Below are 13,461 nucleotides of genomic sequence, written 5' to 3'. Positions count from 1 at the left end.
GTGAAAAGCATCCCTGCCCATGGCAGGGGAGGGTTGGACCTCGATGATCCTTGAGGTCCCTTCCAACCCAGATAATTCTGTGATTCTATGATTTTCAATGCTCTTCTTTCAACTAACTTAAGAACCAGCAGCTGCCCTCATTGTGCAGAAAAGAGATGATCTTAAAATAGCTGCTGAGGACCAGCAGCAACTGAACACAGATCAGCTGTGGTCTACTCATTATCATCAGCAGAGGAGGCAAGAAGCCAAGGCTGAATGGCACCTTTGTGGTTTTGAGTTCTAGAGTAAGTCAGGACCCTAGCCAGGAGGTCTAGTGGTTGTTAAATATCACTTTGGCACCCTTGAAATTCTGAGAGGTTCTGCACCCTTGAAATTCTGAGAGGTTCTGTAGCAGCCTGCAAGACATAAACGTATTGTCCCTTGGCTCACCACTCTCAGGCAGAAAGAAGTGCTGTTTAGGTAGTAGAATTTTCAGGATAGAATTCCTCAGATTTTAAGCCTGCTGTGGAAAATCAGCCTGAATGGTGGCAAGGTGCATGCTCAAGCAACCCAGTATTCATCTCCCAGGAGGATCTGAAAACCAGATCCTGAAAACTGCATCGTTTTTCCTGCAGGCCATTTTGAATTGTTTCCAAAGCCACTGAACTTTGCACCGAGTACTGCTGACAACTGCATCTGAGAAAAATCTAACTGGAAGGAGCATTTTGGTTCCCTGTTGTGGAAGAGGGATCCTGAGCAGTTGTGAGACAGTCTTCCATCATGCAGATGTACCTCCCGTAGAGGATGATAGCCACGTGGCCTCGGTAGGGGCAGGTCTCGCTGCCGATGTGCAGCTCTCCGCCGTCCTCGATGAGGATGTGCCTGGTGCGCAGAACGAGGGGCTGCACAGCATCCTTCAGGACCAGTTTGCCTAGGCAGGAAGGGTTGTGACATTTGCTTTGACACACAGCAGCTCATCAGGGGGTGTGCTGCCATTGTGCTGAGCTCTCATCTCAGTATTTGAAAAGCCCTGCCCGCTCACCCCAAGGCAGCTCAGTACAAGTCCTAAAGGCATTGTGTGTCTTATTCAGCCCAGTTCTTGAAGAATGTGATTAAGGTTTGTGTGGAAGAGAATTCATTCCAAACCGAGACAGAAACTCAGAGGTAAGATGAATAAAAGCTATTCATGCTAGCAGCCACCAGCAGCACCATGACTCTGTCCTTGGGGACAGAGGCACGTATGCATCTGGCCTGTCCTGAGACCCTGAGAACACAACATCTGCAGCAGAATGTTATCAGGACAATGACTCTGTAAAGAAATGCTTTTGAAGCACATCACAGAAGCAGCACACTGAGCTGCTTTTGTGAATTCTCCAGAAGGCACACCAAATAGTTTGATTCTAACAGCTGAGGTACTGATAGCATCTCAGCTCCCACCCACGCTTGTACTGGATTAAAGCTGTAGTTTTACTGATTAAAGTCCAGTAGCTCTCAGCAAGAAGCAGGAAGCTCTCCCAGCACGAGATGAAAAGATTTAAACAGCCCCAGTGGAAAGGACACTTCACCCAGCCTTGCCACCAGCACGTTTTACCTCCATCAGTGATGTGGATAGAGTGGACAGTCGCAGAAGAAGACAGCAGGAGCTTCCTGCCATTACGAATTTCAACGTGGTTTTCTTCATTGTGACCTGGGTTCCAGTCTTCTAACTCAGGATCCTTGTCAGGACATGCAAGTGCTGCTTCTGCTGGGTAGAGATGGAGAGTGAAGACAATCAGTGCTTATTTGGTGCAAAACAAAAAGCTCCATATCTGGGCATCTTTACAGTATCGTTCTCAGCACTCCCCTTTGCTGACTTCCTGGAACACAGCAAGATCTCCAAGCAGCAGGGTACATGTGGGTCATGACCAAAAGAAAACAAACAAGAGTTTGAGCTGTGTGGGGTTCTGTTTTCTGGAGGCAGCATGGAAAAACCCAGTGCTCGATGCAAAGGAAGCCTTGCGAGGGATGCAGAGGGCAGAAAACTACCAAGAAGAGGCTGTGACCAAGCCCTTCCTGCAGGGACATCCAGCTTCCTTCCTACCATCCACACAAAGCCTTGCACAGCCCAGGGAAGGCGGTGATGAAAGGATCAAACAGCTGCTACCTTTAGAAATGACTCCCAAATACTGAGGAGGAGTGAAAAGCTTTGCCTGCTGTAAAGCCATGTGTGCATGCTGCGTTTTCACTGGAGATGGAAAGTGAGAGGCCTCAACCAACCATGAAAACAGCAAGCAGCAAGGAATTCCCAGTCCACTCAGTAACAGGGAGAGCACAGGAATATCACAAGAGAGAGAGAGAGACTCGGGGTTCCTGAGATTTCCAGGCCAAAACAAGAAGGATTCATTCCCTTTGGGTTCACACATCCCCAGGTTTCACACACAGATTTAATTACTGACTGCCATGCCATGGCAGCCTAAAGGGCTCTCATGCCAGATCCAAGAGTCTCATGCTGTAAGTATTTACTTCAGATAAAATATTTCCCTGATGGAATCTCCTTCGATATGGGAGCCTCACATCTTGCTCTAATCAGCAGAGCTGTGAGTAAGAGAACCCCATGTGTGATGCATATTTTCTGAGAGTAGAAACCTTTCTAATCCTAGGAAGCTGAGGTCAGTGGAAGTTGGGACAATGAGCCCTTTGCCATCAGAATGGGTTGGGAGTTTTCACCAGGTGTCTAGTTTGTATCCATTAAAACAAAACCACCACAGGAAAACTACAGGATCCACAAATCAAGGATAATAGGACATGGGCTAAACACCTTGACTTCAGCATGGCTGTCTCTGGCACGTAGTACAGGAAAGGAGAGCAGCCAAACAGAAAGGCAACTGGGGGTACTGATTGACAGCTGGCTGAACATGAGCCAGCAGTGTGCCCAGGTGGCCAAGAAGGGCAATGGCATCCTGGCCTGCATCAGGAATAGTGTGGCCAGCAGGAGCAGGGAAGTCATTGTGCCCCTGGCCTCAGCACTGGCTAGGCTACACCTTGAGTCCTGTGTCCAGCTCTGGGCCCCTCAATTTAAGGACACTGAGACTGTGTCCAGAGAAGGGCAACCAGGCTGGGGAGAGGCCTCGAGCACAAGCCCTACGGGGAGAGGCTGAGGGAGCTGGGGTTGCTTAGCCTGGAGAAGAGGAGGCTCAGGGGAGACCTTATTGCTCTCTACTGAAGGGAGGTTGTAGCCAGGTGGGGGTTGGTCTCTTCTCCCAGGCAACCAGCACCAGAACAAGAGGACACAGTCTCAAGCTGCACCAGGGGAGGTTTAGGCTGGAGGTGAGGAGAAAGTTCTTCCCAGAGAGAGTTGTTAGCCATTGGAATGTGCTGCCCAGGGAGGTGGTGGAGTCATCATCCCTAGAGATGTTCAAGAGGGGATTGGATGTGGCACTTGGTGCCATGCTTTAGAACTCATGAGGTCTTGAGTGACAGGTTGGACTTGATGATCTTTGAGGTCTTTTCCAACCTTGCTGATTCTATGATTCTGTGATTTTGCCCCACAACTACTAGTGCACACAGTCAGTGGAAAGGACAATGGTGGGAATCCATGCAAGGAGCCACATCCCAGTGGTGGTGCAGTTGAGAGCAGCAAGCTGTTGTGTGCTGGCACTGTGAAACTTGAGGGACATCTGTAATTCCACAACAGCAGAAACAAAATCTTTCCATCTGCATGCAGTTTTCTCTCAGATTCCTCTACCAGCTTCGTGTCTTAAGAACAATAGAACTGGACTGGGCAGGGCCTTAATGTCTCCAGAGGCCCATTCAATACCAGCCATCCAAGGTAAGCAAGGGGCATTGCATATGGGCAACACATGCAGTGGCTCTCTGTAAACCTTTTCCATATCCATGAAGTGATCAAATGAGAGGGGGTAATAATCCACCTCAGAGCAACTGAGACACTGATAAACACCCAGGACCTGGGTTTGGTACCACCTGTGCCACTGGAAGCGTGGCAGTAATGCCAGAGGCACTTCATCTGGTTTACAGTAATTGAGGAGAACAAGGAGCTCCTGGGTTCCTACCAGAAGACAGACAGCATTGCTAGGAGTTGCAAAACAGTAACTCTTTCAAGGCAGGAGATGGGATTTGCATTGTAAGGAGATGTTCCAATAGACACACTGACAACACACTGCTAAAAATGAGCTGTTCTTTCCAGTGGAGCAAGGATAACAGAACAATTTGCTCCTATTAAGGAGCTTAATAAAATCAAAAGAATCAATTCAAATGCAGAGGTTTCATTTTATCAGCTAAATTAAGTGGCCAGTATAGAAGCTTGCTCATTTTTCCATCCACTTTGCTATGTTAGTGCCCAGAGGAGCTTCCTGCAGTCTCAAAAGATGACTTGTGCCCCTCAAATTCATTGCTTAGAAACAGAGAGGGAGAGAGTGAAGCCTAAGGGGAAATCAGGAGGAATGCATTCTGGTATTTGGGATGCCAACCAGCCAAAGCCAGCACAATCTAGAACAAAGGACCCCAATTCCCAGTCTCATTAACTGCTCTGTACCAGAGAGCAGGAGCCATGCACATCAACTGCATCTGGCACCAGAGGGCTGAGCATCTTCTGCCAGGCTCCTTTGTCAGCTTGGATTGTTACTCTCATTGTCATCTTTTAAATAAGAATGCAACTTGTACCCAGCACAAGGAATTCACTGAATGTTTTACTTCTTCACCAAAAAGGGACTGAGCATGGCAACCAACGGTTGCTTCACACAACTGCAGTGTGTGGGGTAAGACATATGGTCTCTTGGCTTGAAACAAACACAAGCCCTAAATTAGCTGGGTTTAGAATGTGTATGGCCAGACTCCCTTTTCCCCACTCCCTAGCTGCTTGGGAAAAGGGCTGCTTGGAAGAGACAAACCCCAAAGGGCAGGCATGTCCCACTCCAAAGCTTTTTGGCTATCCACATCTGGGCAACACAGCAAAATGCTTGACTTCACCTCCCACACCCACAGCTCTCAGGTGCTGAGGTTGCCTTTGTTGGTTCTTTGTGGCAGTTCACTGGCTGTGGGTTTGCCCTAAGAATGCATGGCAGAGTCTGAGGGATTCCTGAGGGTGCTTGCACCTGCTCAGAAATTCCAGACTTTGGCACATCAGAGAACTGCTTCTCTCCTGAATTTCTCACTCTATCTTTGACTCTTCCTATATGAAGAGGAGTGAAAAGCTGCTCAATCTAACCCAGTAATGCCTTTGTGTACAAACAGTGGGACAAGCCAGGCATTTTTCCCCCACAGCAGGAAAACCTACCTGTGCTGACAGAAGAGATTACAAGCAGAAGAAAAATGACATTTCCAGCCAGATACTTGGAGGTAGGCAGAGCCATTCTTCAGGAGTTTTAATTCTCTGGATGGTTTCCTGTGAAGAAAGAACATCAAGCAAATGTCACTCCTTTTTTTGCTTTGTTTTTCCCCTTTTCTTTTCTTTTTCCCCCTTTCAGCTCATGTAGAAACCATTCACTGCAGGAAAAAAAAAGTGATGCTCAGACTTCTGACAGAGCACTTCCCCTCTCAGTCAGCTCTGTGGCTGAGAACACCTTCACAGGCTGAGCAGAGCAAGAAACCACTGCCAGCTCTTCACCCTTTGTTAGGTTTAGGACAAAGCCACTTGGGAATTCAAATAGATGCTCAGAAAGCAACCACCAGATGTAACAAAAAGCGCCTTAGGAACGCAGCATAAACACATCCAGCATCACCGCTCGCAGGGCTGCATATCCACACGTGCAAAAAAGTAATGAAACACGACAGAGAAGGTGTCTGCAGAGTGACAACATTTCACAAAGTAACCTTCCACTGGCAGCTCTGTCCCCCCACACTGCCCACAGCTTCCTGGCAATGCTGGTCTGTACAGCTCCAGAGAAGCTGCACTCCAAATCTGAACTGCGCAGTTTCGGAGGTTTCAGACCCAAGATGGTTCAGTTACTGCACCAGCCTAGAATGTTCTTGCAAAACCAACACCTGCTTTTGAAACCAGTCTGTCTACTGGTTTCTTTTTTTTTTTTTCAGTAGCCATTCCCCAGCAAAAAAAAAAAAACAACAAACAGGCAACATCCTGAAAGTCAAAGTCAGCACTGGTGTGATCCTGCCCAGCCACCAGCGATCGATTCTGCAGCTGTGCCCCCTGCTCGCGACAAGTTATTGACACAGGTACTGACGCCGAGGCAAGGACACCCACTCTGTATTCATGAGGCACTGCTGACAATCCCCTGCTAGGCCTTGGAGCCATTAGGTTTGATCATGTAAGCCAGCACCTGAGGACTACTGGTGGAATCTCTTGGTAGCTGTCATGTCACCTCCCCACGAGGGCAGGGGACAACCGCACGCAGCGCAACAGCTCAGCCAGGCGCAAAAACAGAGAGTGAAGAAAGCTCCAGGGTGGGTGTCCCATTTCTTTATGGCAAACCCACTTTATCTTTCTAACCCTTGTTAATGGAAAGCAAACAAAGACACACAAGGAAAAGTCACATGAGAAGCCAGCATTCAGTCTGGAGCAGATTTTACTGTGTAGATATGCAGAACACGTCTGTGCTTCTCATAAAGTGATAGAGCTCCAAGTACAATGATGTGTTCAAACCACATCTCCTTCAAGGAGTGTATTGAAAGCAGCATTGGAATAGATTTGTCAGGAAATACTCCAGCAGGAAAGTGTTTGCTTGCTTTGGTGTAGGGTATTTGACAGCCACGAGCTCTGAAACAGCATAGGCTCAGGGCTTGATACAGTCCATCAGGTGCTGAAATGCTGTTCCAGAACAGCAGAGAAGAGGAATGCACTTAGTAAGGCTGTAACTTTGAACGGCACACATCATCAGAGAGCAACACTGGCACCATGGAATTTGTGCCACAACCAGGCTGCAGGTGTCTGTCATTTTATCAACATTCACCATCACCCTTTGGTAAGCCAGGGTTTAAGCCAGGAACATTATTAGAGGTGCACCCAAAGCACAGCAGTCACCGTTACAGTGTCAGGATTTATTAGTGGCTGTTACACAGCCTAACCTGCAAGCCCAGTCTCTAGATTCTGCTGTAATAAGAGAGGAAACATTAACCAGTGGTAATGCCACAGGATGGTGCTTGCAGATGAGCAATGCTTCTTCCAGCGTGGGCACAGCTGTGTGCTAGTGCTGCAGAAAGCCAGATTCCAGCTGCTAAGCTGGTGGTCACAAAACACACTCAGAGGATAGAAGAGTTCACAGGAACAAAAAAGAAGGGATTGCTTTTTTTGACAGCAATGGCATGCAGTTGCTCTCCTGTTGCTTTGTAGGTAGCATGTCCTGGCCCATGAAAAGCTCAGAGGAGCATCTGCTCGTCTAGCTCATGATCTTCTTTCTGTCAGTAACCTGTAGCAAAAGGGTAAGAAATTAGTCAAAGAAATAGCACAGCCTTTGCTTTCTTTAGAACCAAGAGCTGCACAGTACTTACCATCAGGCTGTGCAAAACAGCTTCTGGTTTTCTAAATCCCCATTGCTGACTAGGGGCTGCTTCCCTGCCCACATCCATCTTCATCAGCAGAGATCCAAACAAGGCATCAGACACTGCAGAGCCACACCGCTTCTGGAGGCCTCGGCTGCGTGCCAGGCTCCAATGTTTTTGTCCTGTCTGATCTGCCGCAGTCCAGAGAATATCCTGCTTGTTTTGTGGCAGAGCTGGGGTGTCTGACTGGGCACTCAGCAAGCCTGAGTTCACTGCAGTGTTAACTGGCACTGGGGTTGGAAAGGCAGAGCCCAGAGGGCCAAGAGGTTCTGAGTGCTCTGATTCAGCTCTGACTAACGTGCTGCTCCGAGGAGAAGCTCAGGAACTTTCCTTCAAAGGCTCTCAGTTAAGCATCATTCCCAAAGATTATTCACAAATAGTGGCATTTCAGTTTTTACTGTTAAATGTAAGAGCAGTGATACTTCTCCCTAAGGAGCAGGCATCCCCTGGCAGCCCTGCTGTTAGCTCAGAGCCCTGCGGGGACACAGCGCAGACGACAGCTCTCTTGAACGGGTGCCACGTGGCTGACTCCAGCCCTGATGTAACCAGCGACCCAATAAACCTCCCTGCAGATTCAGGCACTCTGAGAGCACAGAGCCATACAAGTGTCCTAAGTCAATCACCTCCAGCAGTTCTGAAATACCATCTGAGACTCCTCTCTTGGGTGAGAAAATCTTTTTCATCTGGCCATTAAAAGCTGCTTGCCAATGACAAGTGGGACTTGCATCGCTGGATCTGGCAAGGCAGGCTTCCTGAAACGATTCCCAGCTGCTGGAGCATTCCAAAAGTGAACAACAGCAGCAGACAATGCTAAAAGTAGGCACGGGAAACCATGACTCCTCAGCTGGGTGCTACCGTGGGTGTCAGCCCTGATGCTGTACTAGAAAGTGTGCTGCACAGGCAGGAATCCCAGTGCACCACCCTGCCCGTGGCCTTAATGCAGGCAGTGCTGAGAGCAGCATGGCAAAGAGATGCTATGATGAACCTGCATTGTCACAGGCATCGTGGTGACACCCCAAACCCCTGCAGCAGAGCAGAGCTCTCCAGAGCAGCAAATCCAGCCATTCAGAAACACACACAAGGCTCCAACCTCACCTTGCCACCTTGCATGACTCTGTGCCAACCACCCAGCCTGGCACCACCACATTAAAAAGGCAGCTCCCAGTACTGGGTATTTGAAAGTGCTGTTTAAGACTGGCTCAGGACCCTTTGGAGGATGCACCTTCAACATCTGTTGAAGATAAGGTTCCTCTCTGTTAAGCCAAGCAGGGTGTAATGGGAGCATTAACCATCCATTGCAAAAAGGGAAAGGACAGGAGAAAAGCAGCAGCTGCTTGGACTTCAAGACATCAAACAGGAACAAGAAACCTGACAGCTCCTCCTGCTGCTGCTGCCCAGCAAGAGAGACAAGAGGTCTGTGAGGGGGCAAAGCAGGGATCCAGACCTATCCCCAGAGAACAAGAAAAGCTCCCATGGAAAAGGCACCTTTCAGCCTAGTGGGAAGCGGATTCTTGGCAGACACTGATTTGTACAGGAATTTGAGATCACCTAAGAGTAAAATCTGTGCTCCCCAGGGATCACCTCTGCAAGGTGAGGTGCTCCAGGAGCCCCCACGGGGTCAATGCCAGGGCTGTGGTGCACCCCTCAGGCTCCAGGTGGCCAAATCTGAGCTCTCTCCCTGCCACAGCTGATGCTGAGGTTTGTGTGGTTTGGTGGCTGTCTCTGAAGCCTTGCTGCATGTTTCCTAATTCCTATGCAAAAAAAAACCCAAAACCCAACCCCAAACCATCAAGGGTTTGGAAGCTGATCTCTGAGAGAGGGAGGAGCTGTTTAATTAGCACCTCTGCCACCTCGTTACTGACACGGCACGGCAGTGACTGTCCTCTCACCCCGCTCAGGGAATTCTGCATTCTAGCCCCAGCTGGGAAGATGAATTTGAGAAGCATATTTGCCTTTCTGACCTGAGGACACGCCAGCTCTTGCTACAGTGACATTCCTGTGCAGGGGGAGCCTCTGCACACTGAGCCAAAGGCACAGCTAAAGCTTTACAAATAAACAAATTACTTCTAGGGATCACTAATGAAAATGCTTTCCCAGTCCCAGCTCATGAAGCAGGGTAGCTGCCTCTGCTCTTCATCTTGCCCTTGTGCTTGCCACCCAGCCATTAGCTGCTCTTTTCTGCTGCAAGCAGAAGAGGATTAAACTCAGGAACAGATTTTACTCCTTGGTGAGACCCACACTTGGAGTCCAAAGCAGCACTCTGACTCTTTTCCCAAGAAACCCTGGTTTCTTGTAAGTGTAGCTTAATATCTTTCCCTACAAGGAAGAAGGTTCTGCTGACATATTCCACATATAAACATCACTGCACGGTCCTTGATTCCTGCTGTTTGAAAAACCCAGATTCTGAACAGGGAGCAGGAGTCAAGAGGAAATGTTAACAATGAATAAATTAAAGGAAACTAAAGTGTGTGCAGATTTGGTTGCAATATTGGCAAGGTATTTTGAGACAGACACGAAAGGGCAAAGAGAGTTCTTTTGAAGCCACGGGTTTTGCTTTTGGGGTTTGTTGGTTGGTTGGTTGTTTTTCCCAGCATTAATTTGTTTGGGTTTTGGTTTGGTTTTAAGTTTAGGGTTTTGGTGAGGTTTATTTGTTGCTTTGCTTTTTTTTTTTTGCTTTTTTTGGGGTTTTTGTTAGGTTTTGGGGTGGGTTTGGTGGTTTTTTTTTTGCAGAGGTTTGCAGACCTTGAAAAGGAAAGGAAGCCATTTTTGGCTCAGCTGAAACAAAGTCATTTGCAATTCCCATCACTCCACCCATCCGAAGCTGACTGGCTCCCAGTTTCACACGCTTTCCAAGTGCTCAGCACTTCGCTGCACTAAACCCTCAGCCACTGCAGGAAGTTTTCAAAGCATGGAGCAGTGGGAAGCTGAACCCCGTTTGGGGAGGTTCAGGGTGCGCTGACTTTTCTGTGCCTGCTGACAGTGCTTTTTGGGGAGCACCACAGCTGCTGTGCTCCCAGTGCAGAAATGCTCTGGGGGGGTGACAAGGATGCCTGCATGTCCTGACTGCAGTAGGTGTGCTGAACATGATTGGATTAGCCACAGGGTCCACGTGGACATGCACAGCCCGTGTGGACTCCAGCGTTCAAGTGGAGATCCTCCCGCTCAGGAAAACCCCAGGAGGAACACAGCAGCTCCCCACAAACACCACACACATGCAACACTTACCCCTGCAGCTTCACACAGCCAGCCTTCTGGTGCTTGCCAGGTTAATGGTAGCCTTTGAAAACATCATCCTGAGTGTCTCAAGGGGCCGTGGAGGAACGGTACCCTCTGGAGAGTCCTTGGGTTTGCAGCCTTTTTTCTCTCCCCAGGTAAGGAAAGCGTGTGCAGTGGCTGAAGAGGATCACAGCATCCTGAATCCTCTTCAAACTGCTGCTTTTAACTACCCAAATAACTGCATCAGGATGTAAATATTTTTCTTTTTGCTTTTGTGGTACTTTACTGTTTGCATCTGGCTCGCCACGGCTCCAAGCCTTCCTCATTTGCTCTCCTTCTAGGGCGGGAGGAGGAAGAGAGATTTTTCAGAGGTTTAGGCACATTCCTCTCCTTCCTTCACCAGGCTCTTCCTTTGCCAATTGTTTAGTCTCAGCCTGGGGTTAGAGCTCTGCACAGTTTTACTGGGATCCAGGGTCTGGACCTGTCACAGATTATCAAATAAATCTCCAAGAAGCTAAAAGCTTGCTCTGCAAGCCCTCGTTCCACTGATGGGTTCTGCTCGCAAGCCAAGAACATCTCGCTTCCCTTCCCCTGCGTGGCCTCAGAAATCATAACAATTAGGCACTAACAGGAGTTCAAAAGGGCTTCAGGGAGCTTCTTGGATGGTCCTGTTCCAGCCTCTCAGGCTGTTGTACTACTTCTCATCTCCACTGCGGCCATTAGCCTCCATCACTCTCCACAGAGGCTAAACCAACACAGGGCCAGGATGCCCTGTGGGCATCAAGCTTTATCTTACCTTTGCTGAGTGACAGCAGTGATTTCTTCACACCTTCCAGCAAGCCAGGCCCTCTTCTTTGGCCAAAGCCAGCTTGCATCCCTCCTACCTGGTGTGGATGGAGCCACAGTCTCCTTCACCTGTACATACTCCAGGTATCCTCTCATCCCTCCCATCCAAGGACCTCCAGGTAGTTTGTGTCTGATGGAGGCAAGCATCCTGGCTGAGCTCAGTGCCCACTCAGGGGCACAGCATCAGCTGGCCAGCATGCAGATGCCATAGTGACTAACTCAGCAGGGAGCAAAAGTCTGGCAACACAGCACAAACCTTTCTCTGCAGCAACTTGTTTGGCTATTCCTGAGAGCTCCAAAGAAGCAACAGGACATTAGCAACAAAGGCTTCACCTACCTGTTGAAGTAACCTGTGTGACACAGGTGTGGATAGGCTGAAATCGCATGGCCTGTCACTGCTGCCACCAAGGGACAGCGTGTTCAAACCAAAGCAAGCCTGTCAGCATTTCAGGGCATCTTGGTACTTACAGTGAGGACACCACTTGTTTCTGAGCTGTTGTCTTTGCTTCAAAGAGCAGCAGCACAAACAAAAGAACCAGAGATTTCCCCACCAGCACTGCAGTAGGTCTTCAGTGGGAGCAGTGTGAGCACTACCTGAAAGGAACGCCAGACTTCAACCTCTGCAGCACAAACCATCCTTGGGTTTACTCCTGCAGGTCTTCATGTTCACATGAGCTGGCCACACATCATTTCACCAGTCATCAGCTACCAGTCTGGCTCCACATGGCCCACCATCTACTCAGCTCCACCAGAAGGTACTGTTGTGACATTACTGCACGCTTACCATGCAGCTGAGTTCACCTGGGATGCCAGGGCAGATGGACCCTTCAGGTTTTACAAAGCAAAGTGGAGGGAAAGCAGGACTGAAGGCAGCATTCCCTACCTCTGCTGAAGTTCATCTCTTTCCCTAGATGTTGCTGAATTTTCCACGCCAAATTCCATTTCCAGTCCCTGTGATACCAGGGCAGGGTCTTGCCTTTAAAACTTACCTTTTGCTATCAACTGCTTGACATGCTGAAGCACTTCTTGGGAAGGGCAGCCCAAAGGCTTTGCCTCTCCTGCCCTGCCAGGCAGTTTGAGAAATAAAGCTGTGCCAGCGTGGGTAAGACGAGAGCATATTTATTAGTTGGAAGATACACATGGGAACACATCAGTTTGGTACAGTCTTGCACACACAGGAGCAGCTTCTGGGGACCAGGCTCTGCCTGGCTGGTGTTGCCACAGCACCGCTAACCCTGGGGTGCCACAGCCTCTGCAGAGCTCTGCTCTGAGCGGCTCTGAGACAAAGCCAATTGCAGCGGCTCGTCAGCATTAGCTGGACACTGATATTCCTCCAGCTTCAAGGGAACGTAATGCTGTAGAGAAGCAGCTTCCTGATAAGCAGCATGATTAAGGACTTTAATCCAGGAGGGCTTGGCTTGTCCTTTATAGCCAAGCATGGCAAAACTCCCTGAAAAACAGACAGAAAGAGAGTGACCCCGGCTGGGTCAGTTCACTGGTCAGCAGCACAGCACGGACTCCCTCCACACATCACGGAAACCTCTCAGCCCTTCCTTTTTAACTTGGATTAAAAGAACAGAACATTTAGGAGAGAGGAAAAAAAAACAGGGGTGATGAAAGTGGGAATGAACCTTGCTGAAGCTGTAACCTCACTGCATCACAGACCTGCAGGTATTTCAATAAGCTGAGACAGGTTCCCAGATGCCAGTTAGCAGGAATATTGTTTTGCTCCTTAGTTTTCAATAAGATTGGTTCTTGTTCCTATTTGACTGCATGAAAATGGTTAGGCACTTTGAATCCTTCTTTTATTAGTTTACAGCAGATTCTTCCTGTTATGCCTAAACTGTCCCCCATGTTGACTCTGCTCTGGTCTCTGCTGTCACAGAGTACAAAGGCATTGTGTGCTCTCCCATTTTAATAATCATCTCT

General features: G+C 48.7%; 2 protein-coding genes across 4 annotated transcripts in view; both read right to left on the bottom strand.

The window, feature by feature from the left end:
- CEMIP (cell migration inducing hyaluronidase 1) overlaps positions 1-13,461 on the bottom strand; it is a 122,262-nt gene that overhangs the window by 54,289 nt on the left and 54,512 nt on the right. The window contains exons 1-4 of one of the 3 annotated variants that reach the window (XM_068143447.1): positions 7,420-10,372; positions 5,252-7,337; positions 1,571-1,723; positions 772-910 (exon numbers count right to left, since the gene is read on the bottom strand). In XM_068143447.1, the coding sequence (XP_067999548.1) occupies positions 772-910; positions 1,571-1,723; positions 5,252-5,327 (368 nt within the window). In that variant the 5' untranslated portion in view covers positions 5,328-7,337; positions 7,420-10,372. Of the gene's footprint in view, positions 1-771; positions 911-1,570; positions 1,724-5,251; positions 10,373-13,461 lie in introns of those variants that run through there. The other 2 variants (XM_068143448.1, XM_068143449.1) reach the window with 2 other exon arrangements.
- The window catches only part of CEMIP2 (cell migration inducing hyaluronidase 2), a gene marked incomplete at its 5' end in the record, with an annotated part of 54,936 nt that continues 54,110 nt past the window's right edge, over positions 12,636-13,461 (bottom strand). Inside the window, one exon of the mRNA XM_068144336.1 lies at positions 12,636-12,982. Coding sequence (XP_068000437.1) covers positions 12,762-12,982 — 221 coding nt within the window. The remainder of the gene's footprint in view (positions 12,983-13,461) is intronic.

The sequence above is a fragment of the Melanerpes formicivorus genome, unplaced genomic scaffold, assembly GCF_026170545.1.
Source record: "Melanerpes formicivorus ecotype bairdi unplaced genomic scaffold, bMelFor1.0.p_v2 SCAF_10, whole genome shotgun sequence".
NCBI lineage: Eukaryota > Metazoa > Chordata > Aves > Piciformes > Picidae > Melanerpes > Melanerpes formicivorus.
The sequence above is the reverse complement of the archived record's forward strand: the minus strand, read 5'-3'. Positions and strand labels throughout refer to the sequence as shown.